Here is a 15209-nt window from a genome sequence, read left to right as displayed (position 1 = left end):
TAGCTTTATTAAAAACATATTAAAAATTAATGTCCAGGTTTATAGCATAATACAAATGGAAATAGAAAAGTTAACTTCATTTGTTTTTTTGAGAAGTACATTTAGCAGAGAGGAATAAGGAGGGTTCAGATACAGAATTCATTGAGAAACTATCCAAAAAGTTGTTTTCCCCTTAGAAAGAGTGGGACTGTTGTTTAAGGAACCTTTGATTAATTGGAAAAATTCAGTTACAGAGTAATGAGAAAACTCAGGAAGGCAACAAGTTTTAACATATCAATAGCCAATGGAAATTATAAACTGAAAATATATATGTTTTCTAATCCATGCTGGCCACATGTACACAAGCCACTCTCCTGTAGTTTTGGTAACCTTTCTCCCTCTTTATTTTAGGGGAAAAACATCCTACTTCTTTTTTGGCCTAATTAAGATTTGATAATAGCACAGTGGTACCTCCTACAAATTTCCCTGTAACATAGTAGTTCGTAATACAAATTGCCTGATAAAAATTTTCCATATGATTTTTTAAAATTATTCATTTTTCTCTCATTGCTTGACTTTTAAATTGATGTACTCAATGCCAGACTCACTGGAAAACAAGTTGGATGTTGATTTTTAAATGATAAGATCATAAAAATTCAAATATTTAAAGTATTATAAGTGTTTTGAGCACATATTTACAATATCTCCCCAAGGTCAAGATTCACTAGTAATTGAATGAGGTTCTTACATGACTGCTTCCTGACCTGTGCCTCATACCCAGTTAATATGTGTCCAGAGTCAAGTATATTCAGGTCATGCTAACATTTCAGAGCCAGACACTCGATTGACCAAAGGCTTGGATATTGGCCTTCCCCAACATGTAAATTAGGTGTTGTCTTGCTCATGGTCCAATAACAGCTTAATACGTGTGTGTGTGTGTGTGTATGTGTGTGTGTGTATATATATATGCAGATATATCTATTTTTATAAATTTTAAATGATGCCCTCTAAGAGACATTTGCTATGGGTAAATCAAGACTGATAAAGAAACTGCTACCAAGCCTAGGCCCACTTCTACCTGCCTCCGATTCTACTGCTAATACTCAGAGAATCACTGCCATCATAGAGGTAAGTCATGCTCCCCATTTTGTGAGTCTCAGCTTTCTTCCTAGTATGGAAAAAGTTACATATTAATATATACACTACATATATTCTAGCCTTAATCATGGGTTTTACACACACACACACACACACACACACACACACACATACACACACACACACACACCACACACACATACATACATACACACACACGAAAAGCCTCAGTTGTATTTCATTGGGGAAAAAATTGGCCATCCAGATGTAAGCTTATCTTATAAAATCATATACAAAATATATGTAACTTCTTTGTGGGATATTCACTACGAAGTTGTGATCTTAGGCTGGCTTCTCTTCCAACCCCCACCCCCAACCCACCCTCCAAAAGCAGCAAAGCAGCCTCTCCTTCACTGTGTCTTGGAGTATGCTCAAGGAATGCAAGCTCATTTTAATATTGGCCAAAGCAAAGCAGATTAGAAAGGGAAACATGCTGCCAAAAAACCTGTACTGCATTTCAAAAGCAAATTGAAATTATTTTTGGATTATCCCATTTTAAATTATCTGTACCATTGCTCCCCTCTATTAGCATGGCCAATCAAGAGTCAACTAGTGTATTTTATAATATAAATTTGAAATCACAGTATAATTTGATATTTGAGTCAGTTAATAAGCATTCGCCTAGGGCCTAGTTTGTGTACAGTGCCATACTAGGTGATATCAGAAAGAGGAGGTACAAAAGGTCAGGCGTGTACCTCTGGAGGATCACAGCAATTCTGAGCTGAAAGGGAGCTCTGGAACCAAAGAGGCCAATCCACTCCTGACTCCCTCCCCCAAATCCCCCCTACATTCTACCTCATCCAGTCTCTGTTTGAAGATCTCCAAGAAGGAGGAACTCACTCCTCACCTCCCATTCCACTCTAATGGCCAAGAACAGTGGTTCTCAAAGTGTAATCCAGAGACCTCCAGGGACCCTTGAGACCCTTTCAGAGGGTCTACAAGGTCAAAACTTTTAATAATAATACTTAGGGGTTTTAATTTCTAATACAGTAAATGTCACATAAACAATAGCTCTTCAGGGGGTTCTCACTAATTATTTTAAGAGTGTAAAAGGGGTCTTGAGACCAAAAACTTGAGAACTGCTGATTAATAAGGTTTTTCTCCTAACATCAAGCCCAGATTTGTCTCTTCGAAATTTTCACCAGTTAGTCTGGGTTCTTCCTTCCGGGGTCAAACGACAAGGTGAATCCCTCTTGAACACAAAATCCCTTCAAATACTTAATAGACATTATGTTCCCCATGAACCTTTTATTGTTCCCCATGCTAAATATTCCCAGTTTTTTCCCCCAGTCCTTGTGTGGTGTGGGCTCAAGCCCCTTCACCATTCTGGTCCTCGAGGTATTGTCCACTTTGTCACTATTCTTCTTAAAACATGGCATGCAGAATGAATGCAGATATAAGCTGACCAGGATGAAAGGAGAGAGGAATGATCTCCATAGTCATGGATGCTATGCATATCTTAATTCAACTCAAGGATCCCACTAACTTTTTTAAGCTGCTATATTACATTGTTGATTTATTGTTGAGTTTGCAGTCCAGTAAGACCCCTTAGATCTTTTTCAGACAAACTGCTGTCTATCTAACCATGCCTCTGGCTGTTAAACGTAAGGCAGTAACATCTTTCATGTTGTATAAGTTATTCCATAAAGACCTGAACTTGGAAAAGCCACATTTCAACATGCATCTTCCAGTTAGCATCATCCACTGAACAACTGAAAACATCATATCCAGCATGGTTGCTAAGCCATTAAAGCTTCACCAATCAGTGGGCTAAGCATAGAGCCCCAGAGCATTCCATTAGAGACTTCCTATCAAGTTCCAGCTGCTAAAATCTTTGGCCCACCTCCCCTCCCCCCCCCCAAATGACTTTATATTTCTTTACGGATATAGGCCGACAGTTTGAAGAAAGGAATTCTTTACATGTTAACACTTGTCTTTGTCCTTGTAATACAGATGACCAAGAATGTCCTGTCTAATTACAAATTAAAGAAATTTAGTAGCATACTATGTCACTTAAAAATGTCCTCTAATCAATCTCCATGGGAGAAGCAGGATGCTACAGGAGAAAGCACTGATTTGGCAGCTGTGAGATTAGATTCTCGTTCCGGTGCTGCTCTGGCACCTCAGGGTAGCTACCTCCTCCCACCTCACCCCCCCCCGGAGGCCCCATTTTCCTTGTCTGTCAAATGAGGGTGTTGGGCTAGTGGACCCCTTCAGACCCCTTCCAGCTTTAGCATCCCATGTTGAAAAATTCCTCTGTGCTCTTTAAGGAACATCTTGCCTTTGTTGGTTCACAGTCCATGGACATTCAATTCCCATCTCAGAGACAGAGGTTAGTCAAGTGAGCAGTCAATCCATGGAATCTTTGCATACTGATGAAAACCATGCTTCCATTGTACTAATTCCAACTGAAGAGTTCTCTCTGCCACATGAAGCTTCATTATTTAAGCAGCTACCCTGGTTACCATTTCATCAGTTCAGTAGAATGTCCCGATTGGAAGAATCACATGGAGATGTGGCTATTCCATCTGACTTATTTATGAAATAACCTATTCAGTGCAAAAGAAAGTCCTGCCTCTTTTAAAGACATGTACTTAACACTCAGAACAGAACACAATAAGAGGTCAATATGATGGATTCACTTCAACTAACGGAATGGGCATCGGGAGGTTTTGACTGAATTTTGCTCCCATCCCAGTAGAAACAGGGATGTAGGGACTTTTACTGGTTTGGGAATTTGGGGAGGGGGATTTCTTTTTCTAGTTTCTTCCTTTCTTTCTCTTCCTTTCTTTCTCTTTCTTCCCTTTTCTCTCTTTCTTTCACTCTCTCTTATCTTTTTCTTTTCTTCCTTTTCTTTTGGCTCAACTAGTAAGGAAGCCAAGAAGGCCACAACAGCAGCTGAAGTATATGTAGTATGAGACCTCCCATGTGTAAGTCTGGCATTCATTAAATTGGTTAATGTCAATTAGCATTGTCAATAAGCATTCACAAAATGAAGTTGACTTGTATGGTGAAAAGGGTATTAATTGAAAGTTTATACATTGGGTTGAGGTAGAAAAATCCCCTGGAGAATCTTTGTTTAGAGTTCTACCAACGAGTCACTGGCTAGCAACAAAATCACAAATAACTCACTTTGTGTAGGATTCCCATGATTTAAAACTAAAAACCCAAACACACATTAAGAGTAGTAAATGTCAGGCCTGGTGTTACAGTGATAGAGTAAAACCTACAGCTTCATTTTGTCAATGTATGAGCCATACCTAAACAATGCTATCTAGGGTGCCATGCTGCCTTCAAATGAGCTTTACCTCATGGTCAGGACTCTCCCTTTGATTCTGCAGAGTCCTTTCCCTCTGATCCAGGCTGAGAAGTTTATCCTATTTCATTTAAGAGTCTTAAACCATGTTGAAATTCATATTTTTCCTGAACTCTTAAGCAGCTCAATTGAAAACAGAGATACTCTGGTATTTTTTTAAGCTGTCTGTTAAATGAACTTGAAGAGGAAAGACAGCTTTCCTAGTTCCATTTGAACTTTCTTGTTTTATCATTTTATTATTTGTGCTGTTTTGCAAAAAAAAAAGCAGGCTGCAGTCTATTTACTGTTAGGGCACAAAGGTGAAATGCTAGTTGGAGCAAATAGGGTTGCATTTGTGTAGCTCTAAGAAGCTACATTCCCTAGAACTCAAATATTTGATATATACACAAAATATGTATATATTTGATTTATGTATAAATACATATTTAATAACATAAAAACATTTGCCAGATCTTTGCCAAAAGTCCTTTTATAATTTATCTTCCCCTATATACTAACTTAGTGTTTTGTTCTATCATCCTTCTGTTCATTTGTTAAGGGACTACTATGTGTAAGGTACCATGTTCTGAATCATTAAAGTAGTTGCTCCCGCAGCAGCTTTCACCCCTGTTCCAGTCCTAGCTAACCTTAGGTCAGAAGAAGGTCAGCCAGTGAGAGAAAGATGTGGAAATATGTATTCTGTGTTTGCTTTAAAAATAAACATGCCTTTGGCTGGCAGTCAAATGGATTTTAGAAACTTTAAAAATCAAAACCTATCTTTTTGACATTAAAAACCTAGTTAAAATTAAATTGATGAAGTTTGGTACATTTTTTAAGCTGTAACACTATGTAAAAATTACTTGGATATTTTATTGGCAGTACTCAAAATCTTTTTGTACAGGGCTGGAAACCTGTGCTGATCACTGAAGGATGATAGAATGTCTTGCGCTAAGGTAGTCAGGATCACTTAGAAGTGAAACTCACTGGGACTGAAGTGAAACTCACTGGGACTGAAGTGAAATTCGCTGGGACTGAAGTGAAATGCACGAAATTTGTATTCTTTTTATAATGATGAAACTGCATTCTATAGCGCTCAAATTTGATCAAAATTATCTTTAATAGACTACCCTTCTTATTGATGAAATTGCCCAGATAACGTCTTCCATAGAAACTTAAGTGCTCTCGAGTAATTTTTCGTTGATTGTGAAGCTTCGTGTTATTTCTGTCCCTCATTCATCTCCCTTTTCAAAACTAGGATGAGCACTTCAATAAGAATTCTAGCAATTCTTTTCTATATAGATAACACAAACTAGATTATAAACTCCTATTTTTAGTGAACCCCCTTTTGTGTGCTCTGAGAAGGAAGTAACTACTTGTTCTCCAAGGAGCCACAGGATCCTTCAGGAAGGGTCAGAGGGAGACTCATGGTGGTTGGGGAACTCCCTACTCTGCAGGGTTGAGGCACCTAGTCATTGTCTGTAAAATAGCAAGAGAGGTCTGTTGTCTTCCTGGAACATATAAGACATAACAGAGACCCTCCCAAAACCGATTTTAAAAATATGATTATTACCTACTTCTGGTGATTTTGTGGGCACATAATCCTGCCAGAAGGAACTTAGAAGGAATTGCTAAATATTATAAAGTTTGAGGCAAGAAACTGAAGACTGCCGAGACATAGGTTGTATCTTCTTCCTTTTTACCTATTGGAGGTAAGGGATGAAAAAGAGGAAAAATTGACTTGGGAAGGGACCAACCAACTAGAAAGATCATGTCTAGGAAAGCAACTTGTTTTGTTGAGCCATTTATTTAAATATAGAGATGACAGGCTCCCAAACAGAGACCTTACCATGGTCTTACCTTATCAGTATAAGAATGGTTTTTCCCAAGTGTCTTGTAAATCTAATCAAAACACTTTAAAAAAGACTAGGGAGGGAGAAACCTGCCCCTGCTCTCCATATATAAGGAGAGCAGTTGACCACAGAAGTACATGAGAGACAAAATCCATGAAAGGAGCCAGTAGGAAAAGCTATAACTTTAAATGTCTGTGTGCAGATGCCCTAGTTTGGGTAACAAACAAGGGGAATTGGATCCTAATGCAAGGAGGCATATTTGACCACATAGGCATCGTTGAGAATTGGTGGGATGCAATCCATGACTAGACTTTTACTCTGAATAGGTAGATTTAATTCAAAAGAAGCAGGAGAGGTTAAAAAAAAGAGTGGGGTAGCCTTGTATATTCAGTGAGGAAATTCAAAACCAGAGCAGGGGAAACAGTGAAGAGCATTTGGGGAAAGATCAGTGAAGAGAGAAACAAAAACAGCATATGATAGATGACCTGAATAAAAAGGAAAAAATAAAGGAAAAGTGCAGGAAATGGATCACAAGCCTGGCACAGAGGCATGATGGCAGTTGTGATGGGGGCTTCTGTTTCTGTGCCTCCCCCCCTTCTTCCCTCCTCTTCCCTCCTCTTCCCTCCTCTTCCCTCCTCTTCCCTTCCCACCCCTTCCCTTCCCTTCTCTTCTTTCTTCTCCTTCTCCTTCTTCTTCTTCTTCTTCTTCTTCTTCTTCTTCTTCTTCTTCTTCTTCTTCTTCTCCTTCTCCTTCTCCTTCTCCTTCTCCTTCTCCTTCTCCTTCTCCTTCTCCTTCTCCTCCTCCTCCTCCTCCTCCTCCTCCTCCTCCTCCTCCTCCTCCTCCTCCTCCTCCTCCTCCTCCTCCTCCTCCTCCTCCTCCTTCTCCTCCTCCTCCTTCTTCTCCTCCTTCTCCTTCTTCTACTCCTTCTCCTTCTTCTACTCCTTCTCCTTCTTCTTCTCCTTCTTCTCCTTCTTCTTCTTCTCCTTCTTCTCCTCCTCCTCCTTCTCCTCCTCCTCCTCCTTTTTCTCCTCCCCTCCTCCTCCCTCTCTCTCTCTCTCTCTCTCTCTCTCTCTCTCTCTCTCTCTCTCTCTCTCTCTTCCCTCTTTTCTAGTTTTTTCTCCCCTTCCCCCATTTTTGGGTGACTGTGGGAGTGTTTCCACTTCTGCCTTCTAACTCAAACACCATCTCCTTTAGGAATCCTTCCCTGAATTGGTAGCCATTGTCTTTTCTACCATTATACTGAATATGGTACTTTTTCCTTTTCTTTCACACTTGTGTATTATTCTGTAATAACCCTCTAGGTATCATCTCCCACACTAGACTGAACTCTGTGAGGGCTGGAGCTTTCTTAGTTAAATTTTATACTTTGCCCAACACATTGCCCTCCATAAAATAGGTCTTAAAAAATAAATGTTTCTTGAATTCTGACCTCAATACATACTGTCTTGTATTTTAGTTATTGCTTATTCTCCACTACTGCCCCCAAACTAGATTCTAAATTCTAGGGCAGGTCTTATGATATTACCTTCTGAAGGGCATCCATAGTGCCTTGCATATAGTAGCCATCATTGTTTATTGAATGAATAAATGGCACTGTGAATTCTTGGAACTTTGAATCAGAATAAAAATGAAAAGTGTTTTGAACCACAGTGATTATGGCATCTTGTTAACATGTCCAGCTGTTAGGATTTTTTCATTCTTTGGCACTACTTTTTATGGTAGCAGAGGAAACCAAGTGGATGCCCATTAGTTGGGAAATAGCTGAATAAACTGAAGCATATAAATATAATGGGACATCATTGTACAGTAAAAAATAAAAATAAAAATATGCACAAGAGAAACCTGGGAAGCTTTGTGTGAACTGATACAAAGTGAAGAAAGCAGGACCAAAACAATGGACACATTGACTTCAGTAATCTAAAGGGAAAGACCATTTGAAGCTGGACTTTGGGTAATTATAATAACCAACCTTGAGCCTAGAGAACATATATGATACCCACTTCTCTTCCATCAGCAGAGGCAGGCAAGAGGCTATAGGAGTAGATGGACCTGTCAGTTGTTTGTGATTCACCATTAACCTTGGTTATCAGGGAGAGATCAAGTCAGAGGTGGTGTCTAAATATAATAGATATAAAAACAAGCATCAGGAAATAAAAAAAAAAACCTGGAAATTAGGCTAACTCTAACAAATGCCATGGAGATAGGTCCGTATTATACCAAACCAGCCTATGGAATTCTCCAGGTACCCAGCATCCTAGGGAATATACAGACATGAAGAAACAATAGAGTAGGACATTGATTTTTTGATTTTCATTGGAAATCTTGAACATAAGGGGTTCCTTACACCCATCATCACTTACGTAAAGACACCAACTTCAAAATAGCCCAGCTCTATTAAACCCATAAATAACTGAATAAGCAGAATAAAGGGACTCTTAGTTCTCAGATGTAGGCTCCCTAGGCATGAGAAAAATAGGTTAGGTCACAAGGAGAGTGATCAAGGTGATTCCAGAGGTCAGAAAAGGACAGTTTACCCTTCTTTTGATATAACAACGACGTAAGGACTCATACTGGTATGCTATGTTGATTAGCATTCTAAAGGACAGCCACAATTTTAATCTCTTTTCACCTTTTTTCAGTGGTTTGGTGTGTGGCGATGGTATTTCCAATTTTAGAAGAGAAGTCAGAGGGAAAATAGGATTAACTATGCTAGAATGTATAGGCCGACCTAAGAGATGCCTATATGATACCACATGAAAGTCCTTGACTTACAATTTGGGTATCTTAATTCTAGGGCTACTTGGATTTGTATTTTATGCTCAAATGTAAAGAAATAAACATTTCCCACAGATCATGACTAATAGCCCCAAGTAGGTGGGAGGGGATGGTGACCTTTGATGCTCCATCCACCTGTAAGTTAGTGTTTTTAAATCTTTTATGAAATAATGACTAGTTAAAAGTGTCCACTTGAAGTGCACTGGGACTTGCTTTCTCCTATTCTTTTAGATTCATTCAGCAAACTAAATATAGTGCCTAGGACTTTGTGCTTGATGTTAATCTTATAATAATACTAGTATCTCTGGGGCAAATTGCTGACCACTGACCCATTGTCTTCTACCATTCTCCTTCCTTCTCATTTTACAAAATTCCATTGGACCGATTTCTGCTCACCTCATCGGAGTGGATCTCTATCTCTTAGGTATTTCTCAGTCAGGAAACTTGGTTTCAAAACCTGCCACAGACCTTTCCTAGCTATGTGAGAATGGGCAAGTCATTTTCACCTCTCAGGGTCTTAGTTTTTCCCATCAGTTAAACTGAGATTATCATAATTATACTGCTTACTTCATCAAGCTGTTGTGAGGAAAAAGCTTTACATACCTCAAATCTGAGTTGTAGGCATGATGAATGCCGCAGATAAATGAATGAAAAAATAAGCATTCATGAAGAACTTTACAATGTGCCAACATGTATCTTCAAGGATTCTAATGGAAAAGACAATAAATATGGAGGTTAGGCAACAAAGAGAGGGATCCTTGTTAGCCACAGGAAACTGTTTTGGTTTGGGAAGTCACAGGAAGTCGATCTTTCCAATAGCAATGGTAATTGACTTCCCAGAGGAAGAGAAGGAAAGTTGGGGTAGGGGGTAGGACATGCAGCAGCAGAGTAGAAGGCTGTGTTAGAATATGCCTGGAGCCAACAAGGTAGCAATCCCACAGTATGAGGGCTGGTTCCTCCAAACTGTTCCCATGATTTGTTTCCCTTTCTTCCCCCTCACACCTCTTGGCCTATTGCTATCAAGTGATTTAAACGTTTCTCAGAGCCACTGAAAATCTGAAAAAAAAGGTTGCCCTGAATCAAGAAATGAGCAGCCAACAGCTGGTTATTCTTTGCCCTGGTCTACAGAGTCAAACAGGCCACTTAACGTATGTGAGCACATGTTGGGGTAAGTATTTGGTTAGCATGGAGCAAGCTGGCTATGACTTGAAGTGCTCAGTGTTTGTCTGCAGACTGCTTTAAGTTCTGCTTTTTTTCATACCCTTTTCTCTGAATCTATTTCCTATGTAAGAGTAGCCCTTTCTCGAGAGCTTTAGTCCTGGGATTTTTCTCTCGTCATTTTTAGGCATTCCCCCCACCCCCCAAATTCCTATTTCTCTTTGTACATAAATGCTTGTGTGAGTGCTGACAGTTGCTGCAAATGTTGTTTCTGCTATCTATCACCTTAGGTTTTCTATAAAGTTGTATACTAAAGATACTTCTACATAGGTTCTCATTTGCATTATCACCACCTCTGTCTATGGCTCAGCAGGAATTGGAAAGATAGGAAGTTGATGGTTCCTTCCTTTTTAAGCCTGAGCACTTAATTAGCACTCCCCCACCCCCACTTCCAGAGGCATTAGATGTAGGAGGGAGGGCAGTTCGAGTTGAATATAGCAGTACCTTTTAAACAGGCTCTCTAATATAACAGGCAAGAGTTGAACTTAGGAATGGGAGTAGAGTTTTCTCACTTAAGTTGGAGTTCCATTATTTAAGGTGCCCATTTGTTAGTGTGCCATTTTAGATCATAGTTACTTGTGCATCACAGTGACACAAGTAAAATTCTGAGTGCTGTCTGAAGTTTAAAGAAGGCATTACTTTAAAGGCTGAATAGGAATTTGGCATGGTGGGGGAGTGGTTGAATGGGGAGACTAGAGGAGAGAATGGTTGAAGGAACTGGGAGTGTTTAGCCTGGAGAATAGAAAACTTTGGTTAGGGGACATAATAAATGTCTTTAGGTATTTGAGGGGTTTTCACGTAGAAGAGATTTGGGCTTGTTCTGCTTACTGTACTCTAGAAGGTGGAATTAGGTAGAGCAGGTAGCAGGAGTTGTGGAGAGACAGGTTTTTGACTAGGTGTTCATGGTATTTTCCTAACAATGACAACTGTCCAGCTGTGGAATGAATGGCAGAAGTAGTGGGCTCCCCTTCCCTGGAGCTCTTTGGGCAGAGGTTGGCCGGGTATTTATTTCATGAGGCTATGATAGAAGGGCTTTCTGTTCAAATACTCACTGTAGTCAATAACTTCTCAAAACTATTCCAACTCTGGTTCTGTAAAGGGAAAAGATACTCTAGGTACAGAATAGACAGAGCTATGACCCCTGGGGGACAGTGAGTAGTCGAGTGTGGCTAGAGTGCATGTGCATACACAGCATATGGAAAATAGTTAGTTGGTAAGTACTAGGTGGCCATTTTAGAATCTAAGCAGAATAACATGACCAAATCCATGCATGGAGAAGATGAAGTTGGAAGGGTCCATTAAGTGGGGAGACAGTTGAGGCAGGAAGCCCCTTTAGAAGGTTATTGTGGGTGGTATGAGGGTTTATAGGACTGGCCATAGGAATGTATGGGAGGAGACAAATGTGACAAAGATTGCAAAGGTAGAATTAAGAGGAATTAATGACTTACTAAATCCAAGGAGGGCAGAGAGTCAGCCATAAAAGCAAGTTTGTTTTTTTCAAACAGAAGACTGGTTAAATGATGGTATTAGTGACAGAAATAGCAAATCAAGGAACAAATTTTGTGGAAAACAAGGTCAGCTTGAGGCACCACTGGGACATCTGAGTAGATTTTGGAATCATCTGAGTGGAAGTGAGTGAGAGACCAAGGGAGCTGATGTTGAGAGAGGGAAGAAACTGAGACCAAGACCTTGGGGAGTACCCTAAAGGAGAAGATCAAGACACCAAGTGCTCAGCAGCCTTTAGAAAGATGTGGAGGGAACTAAAAGAGGGTAGAGTCTCTAAAGTGAGGAGACGGTGCCCAGACATTGGTTGCCACTGTCAAATGCTGCAGAGAGGTCAAGGAAGATGAAGATTATTTTAAAGCCCATTGCATTTGGTGATTAGGTTAGTGGTGGGGCAGAAGCCAGGCTGTAAAGAGTTGAGGAGAGAATAAATACTGGGAAAGTGGAGGCTTTTCTACATGAAAGATGTAGAAATTTCAGAAGTGAAGGGGAGGGATGGTAAGGAGCCAGTAGATGGGTCAAGAGAAGACTTTGGGAGAGTGAAAGAATGGAAATAGATGAAAAAGAAGAGATGATTGCTAAAGTACAGTCCCAAAGGAGTCTGAAGGTAATGGGATCTTTGGTGCATGTAGAGTTTAGTCATGGGGAGGAGTAGGGATATCTCTTCCTCTATAGCACATTCAATTGAATGTAAAGGTGATGATGTTGAGAATTTAGATGGCCTCAATCTCAGTGAAGTTGGGGAGTGGGGTCACAGGGAATCATCTTAAATTAGGGAGGTGGGAGTGTGATTAAAAGGAAAGGAGAAAAGGTCTAGGATATTCTGTGAGAAATGTGTGTATATGAGAGACAAAGACAAAGAGACACAGAGACAGAAAGACAATGACAGAGAGAGATAGTCATATGTAAAGACATTCTAAAGCCATTTTTTATTATTATCCATGCTACTGACTTTCTTTATCCATGTGAATAATTGAGAGTTGACTGTAGTGTACGCAAATACAAAAAGAATTGGATGTTTAAATTTTCACTTCTAAGAGAAAGGAAAATAAGATAGCATTTTTAAGATAGTGTCCTCTCAACTATCTAGGTTAAGATGGTTTCATGAAAATAACATAATGCAGGGGGTTAGAAAATTGAGTTCAAGTCTCTATTTTGTTTCTTTGAACAGATCAACTTTTGTGGACCTCAATACCCTCATCTGTAAAATGGGAACAATAGTACCATAGTTTGGGAGAGGGCAATTTGGGATAAATTGAATCATCTGTGTTTGCTTTTAATTTGGACTTACAAGAATTTTGGAATGCTTGGGTTGCTATATAAGAATTGTGTTTAATTGACAAATCAACAGTGGAAGGGAAGGGGAAGAAAGATCCCCTTTATATACCTCTCCTCTGGGCTGGGAGGAAGTAGAGCAATGCATACACATGCCAGGCCATGCGGTGCTGTGGCTGCCCTTCCTTAACTGCAGAATCCCAGCCCAAAGACAGAAGGGGTTGGGGGGGATTGGGGGAGCTATTGTAGAAGAAACCGCCATGGAGAGCCAGTAGAGGGTTTTCTGCATATCTATTAGAAAGAGGTTTTGTTTTTTTTTTTTTAATGGAATAAAAAAGAACTAGCAATAATTGCAAAAAGAAAATGCTCTTCACACTTGAATTCTGAAAGTAACTTTGTTGTTATTCTTCCTAGACTGATTGCATTACCATGGAAATTGTTATTAGAAGAAAGTGTTGGTTGTGGAATTTCAGCTGGTATCCTCAAGACCTGCTTTTGGAGAGGCCAGAGGTTTCTGAATAGAAAGCAACTTTGGTTTCTGCAAGCACAGAAATGGACACCAACGGTGTAATGGCTTTGTTCACACACAACTTGGCCAGCTGCCTTTGATCTAGTTATTTGGAATTACTGATGTTGACAACCGTGCTTTGGATTGTTGTTAATGTTGTATATGTAGCTGTAGTTATTGTTTTCTTCAGCTTGCCTCTTTAGGAGGAAACAAATGTTTAATGAGAGATTCCGAGCCCCCTTCTGCTCTTGAAAAGGTTTTTCCCTTCTCACACTAAGCTACACTAAGATGGTGGCCCATATTGTGTTTAATAAACGAGCTCACTTATCTAGTAAGTAGTAATTCTCATAGCCTGTAAATTTTGCTCACTTTCCATTCCATTTTTGAAGTTGGAAAAACCTTTTTGAAGGGGACAGAGAAAGAGAGAGCACACTAAGAACACTGGTCTATGATCCAGACCCTTTTTGCTCAGTGCTATGAGAGGCATTTCTTGATCATAGATCTTGCATTTATGAATTAAATATCAACTAAATTGATGTCTTGATTGAGAATTTCTAATACTTAAAAAATACAAGTGAAGGGCAGACTAATTTGTTTTGTTTTGGTTTTTGCTACTTGCTTAATATTTAAAAACAACATTAAGTTGGGGGTTTCTGTGCATTCAAATTGGACATTTCCAAACATTTTTTTATTGCAGATGATATTTTTGTTCAATAAGTCCCCCTCTCCCCCACTTAGCAAGTAGTCTTATTATTACTGAGTTATACCATTCCCCTTCCCCACCCCACCCCAATTTTGGACCAAGCTTTCATCTGGAAAAAAAAAATTAGACTTGATCCTCAATTTATCATTTGCCTTAAAAACAAGCAAGCAAACAAACAAACAAACAAACAAAAAACCTTCCCAAAGGTCATTTCTCAATTTGGAAAATGAGCTTACAGAAAATGTTAAGAAATTAAGGTAAGCTCTGCTACTTTTGCTCTGATTTGAGTTGGAGCTGAATTTAAAATTTTAATGTTGACCTTTGAGAATATTTCATTGATTGGTGGTAAGTGCAAAGGATGCTTACCCAGGTCTTAGAGACTGCTCGAGGGTTTGTAAGATGGTGGTGGTACAAATTCGTCTCACTCTATTGCACCGCTACTGGCAGACCTCCTCGTTGTATAATGTGGAAGGGTGCGTGGTGTTTGTTTTGTGTGTGTGCTGTGTGTGCCGTGTGTTGTGTTATGTGTTGTGTGTTATGTATCCTGTGTGTTGTGTGTGTGTGTTCAAACTGCTTCACCTCTAACATACAACCTTTATAAAACAATGTATGGTTTCTATAACAACTTAGCCACTCGGTTTTGATGTCAAACATTAACATGCGTTTTTATTTTCGAGCAGTCTTAAAGTACATGCTAACTCAAAAGCAATTATTTGATGTCAAATAACATGTACTTTTTTTGAGCAGTCTTAAAGTACATGCTAATTCAAACACCAACCATTTGATGTCAAATAACCCATGCTTTTTCTGAGCGGTCTTAAAGTACATGCTAACCAAAAAAAATTTAAAAAAATTTAAAAAACAACAAAAAACAAACAAAAACAAACAAAAAAACAAACAAAAAACCCCAAAAAATCCACATTTAATGTCAAATAACATGTGCTT

At 39.3% G+C, this 15209-nt stretch overlaps 1 protein-coding gene across 1 annotated transcript in view; it reads left to right on the top strand.

The window, feature by feature from the left end:
- IRS4 (insulin receptor substrate 4) overlaps nt 1-14151 on the top strand; it is a 33121-nt gene extending 18970 nt beyond the window's left edge. The window contains exon 2 of the mRNA XM_072626877.1: nt 13468-14151. Coding sequence (XP_072482978.1) covers nt 13468-13472 — 5 coding nt within the window. The 3' untranslated portion in view covers nt 13473-14151. The remainder of the gene's footprint in view (nt 1-13467) is intronic.
- The last annotated feature ends 1058 nt before the right edge of the window (nt 14152-15209 follow it).

Source organism: Notamacropus eugenii, chromosome X, assembly GCF_028372415.1.
Source record: "Notamacropus eugenii isolate mMacEug1 chromosome X, mMacEug1.pri_v2, whole genome shotgun sequence".
In the NCBI taxonomy this organism is placed as follows: domain Eukaryota; kingdom Metazoa; phylum Chordata; class Mammalia; order Diprotodontia; family Macropodidae; genus Notamacropus; species Notamacropus eugenii.
This window is presented reverse-complemented; position numbering and strand designations above follow the sequence as displayed.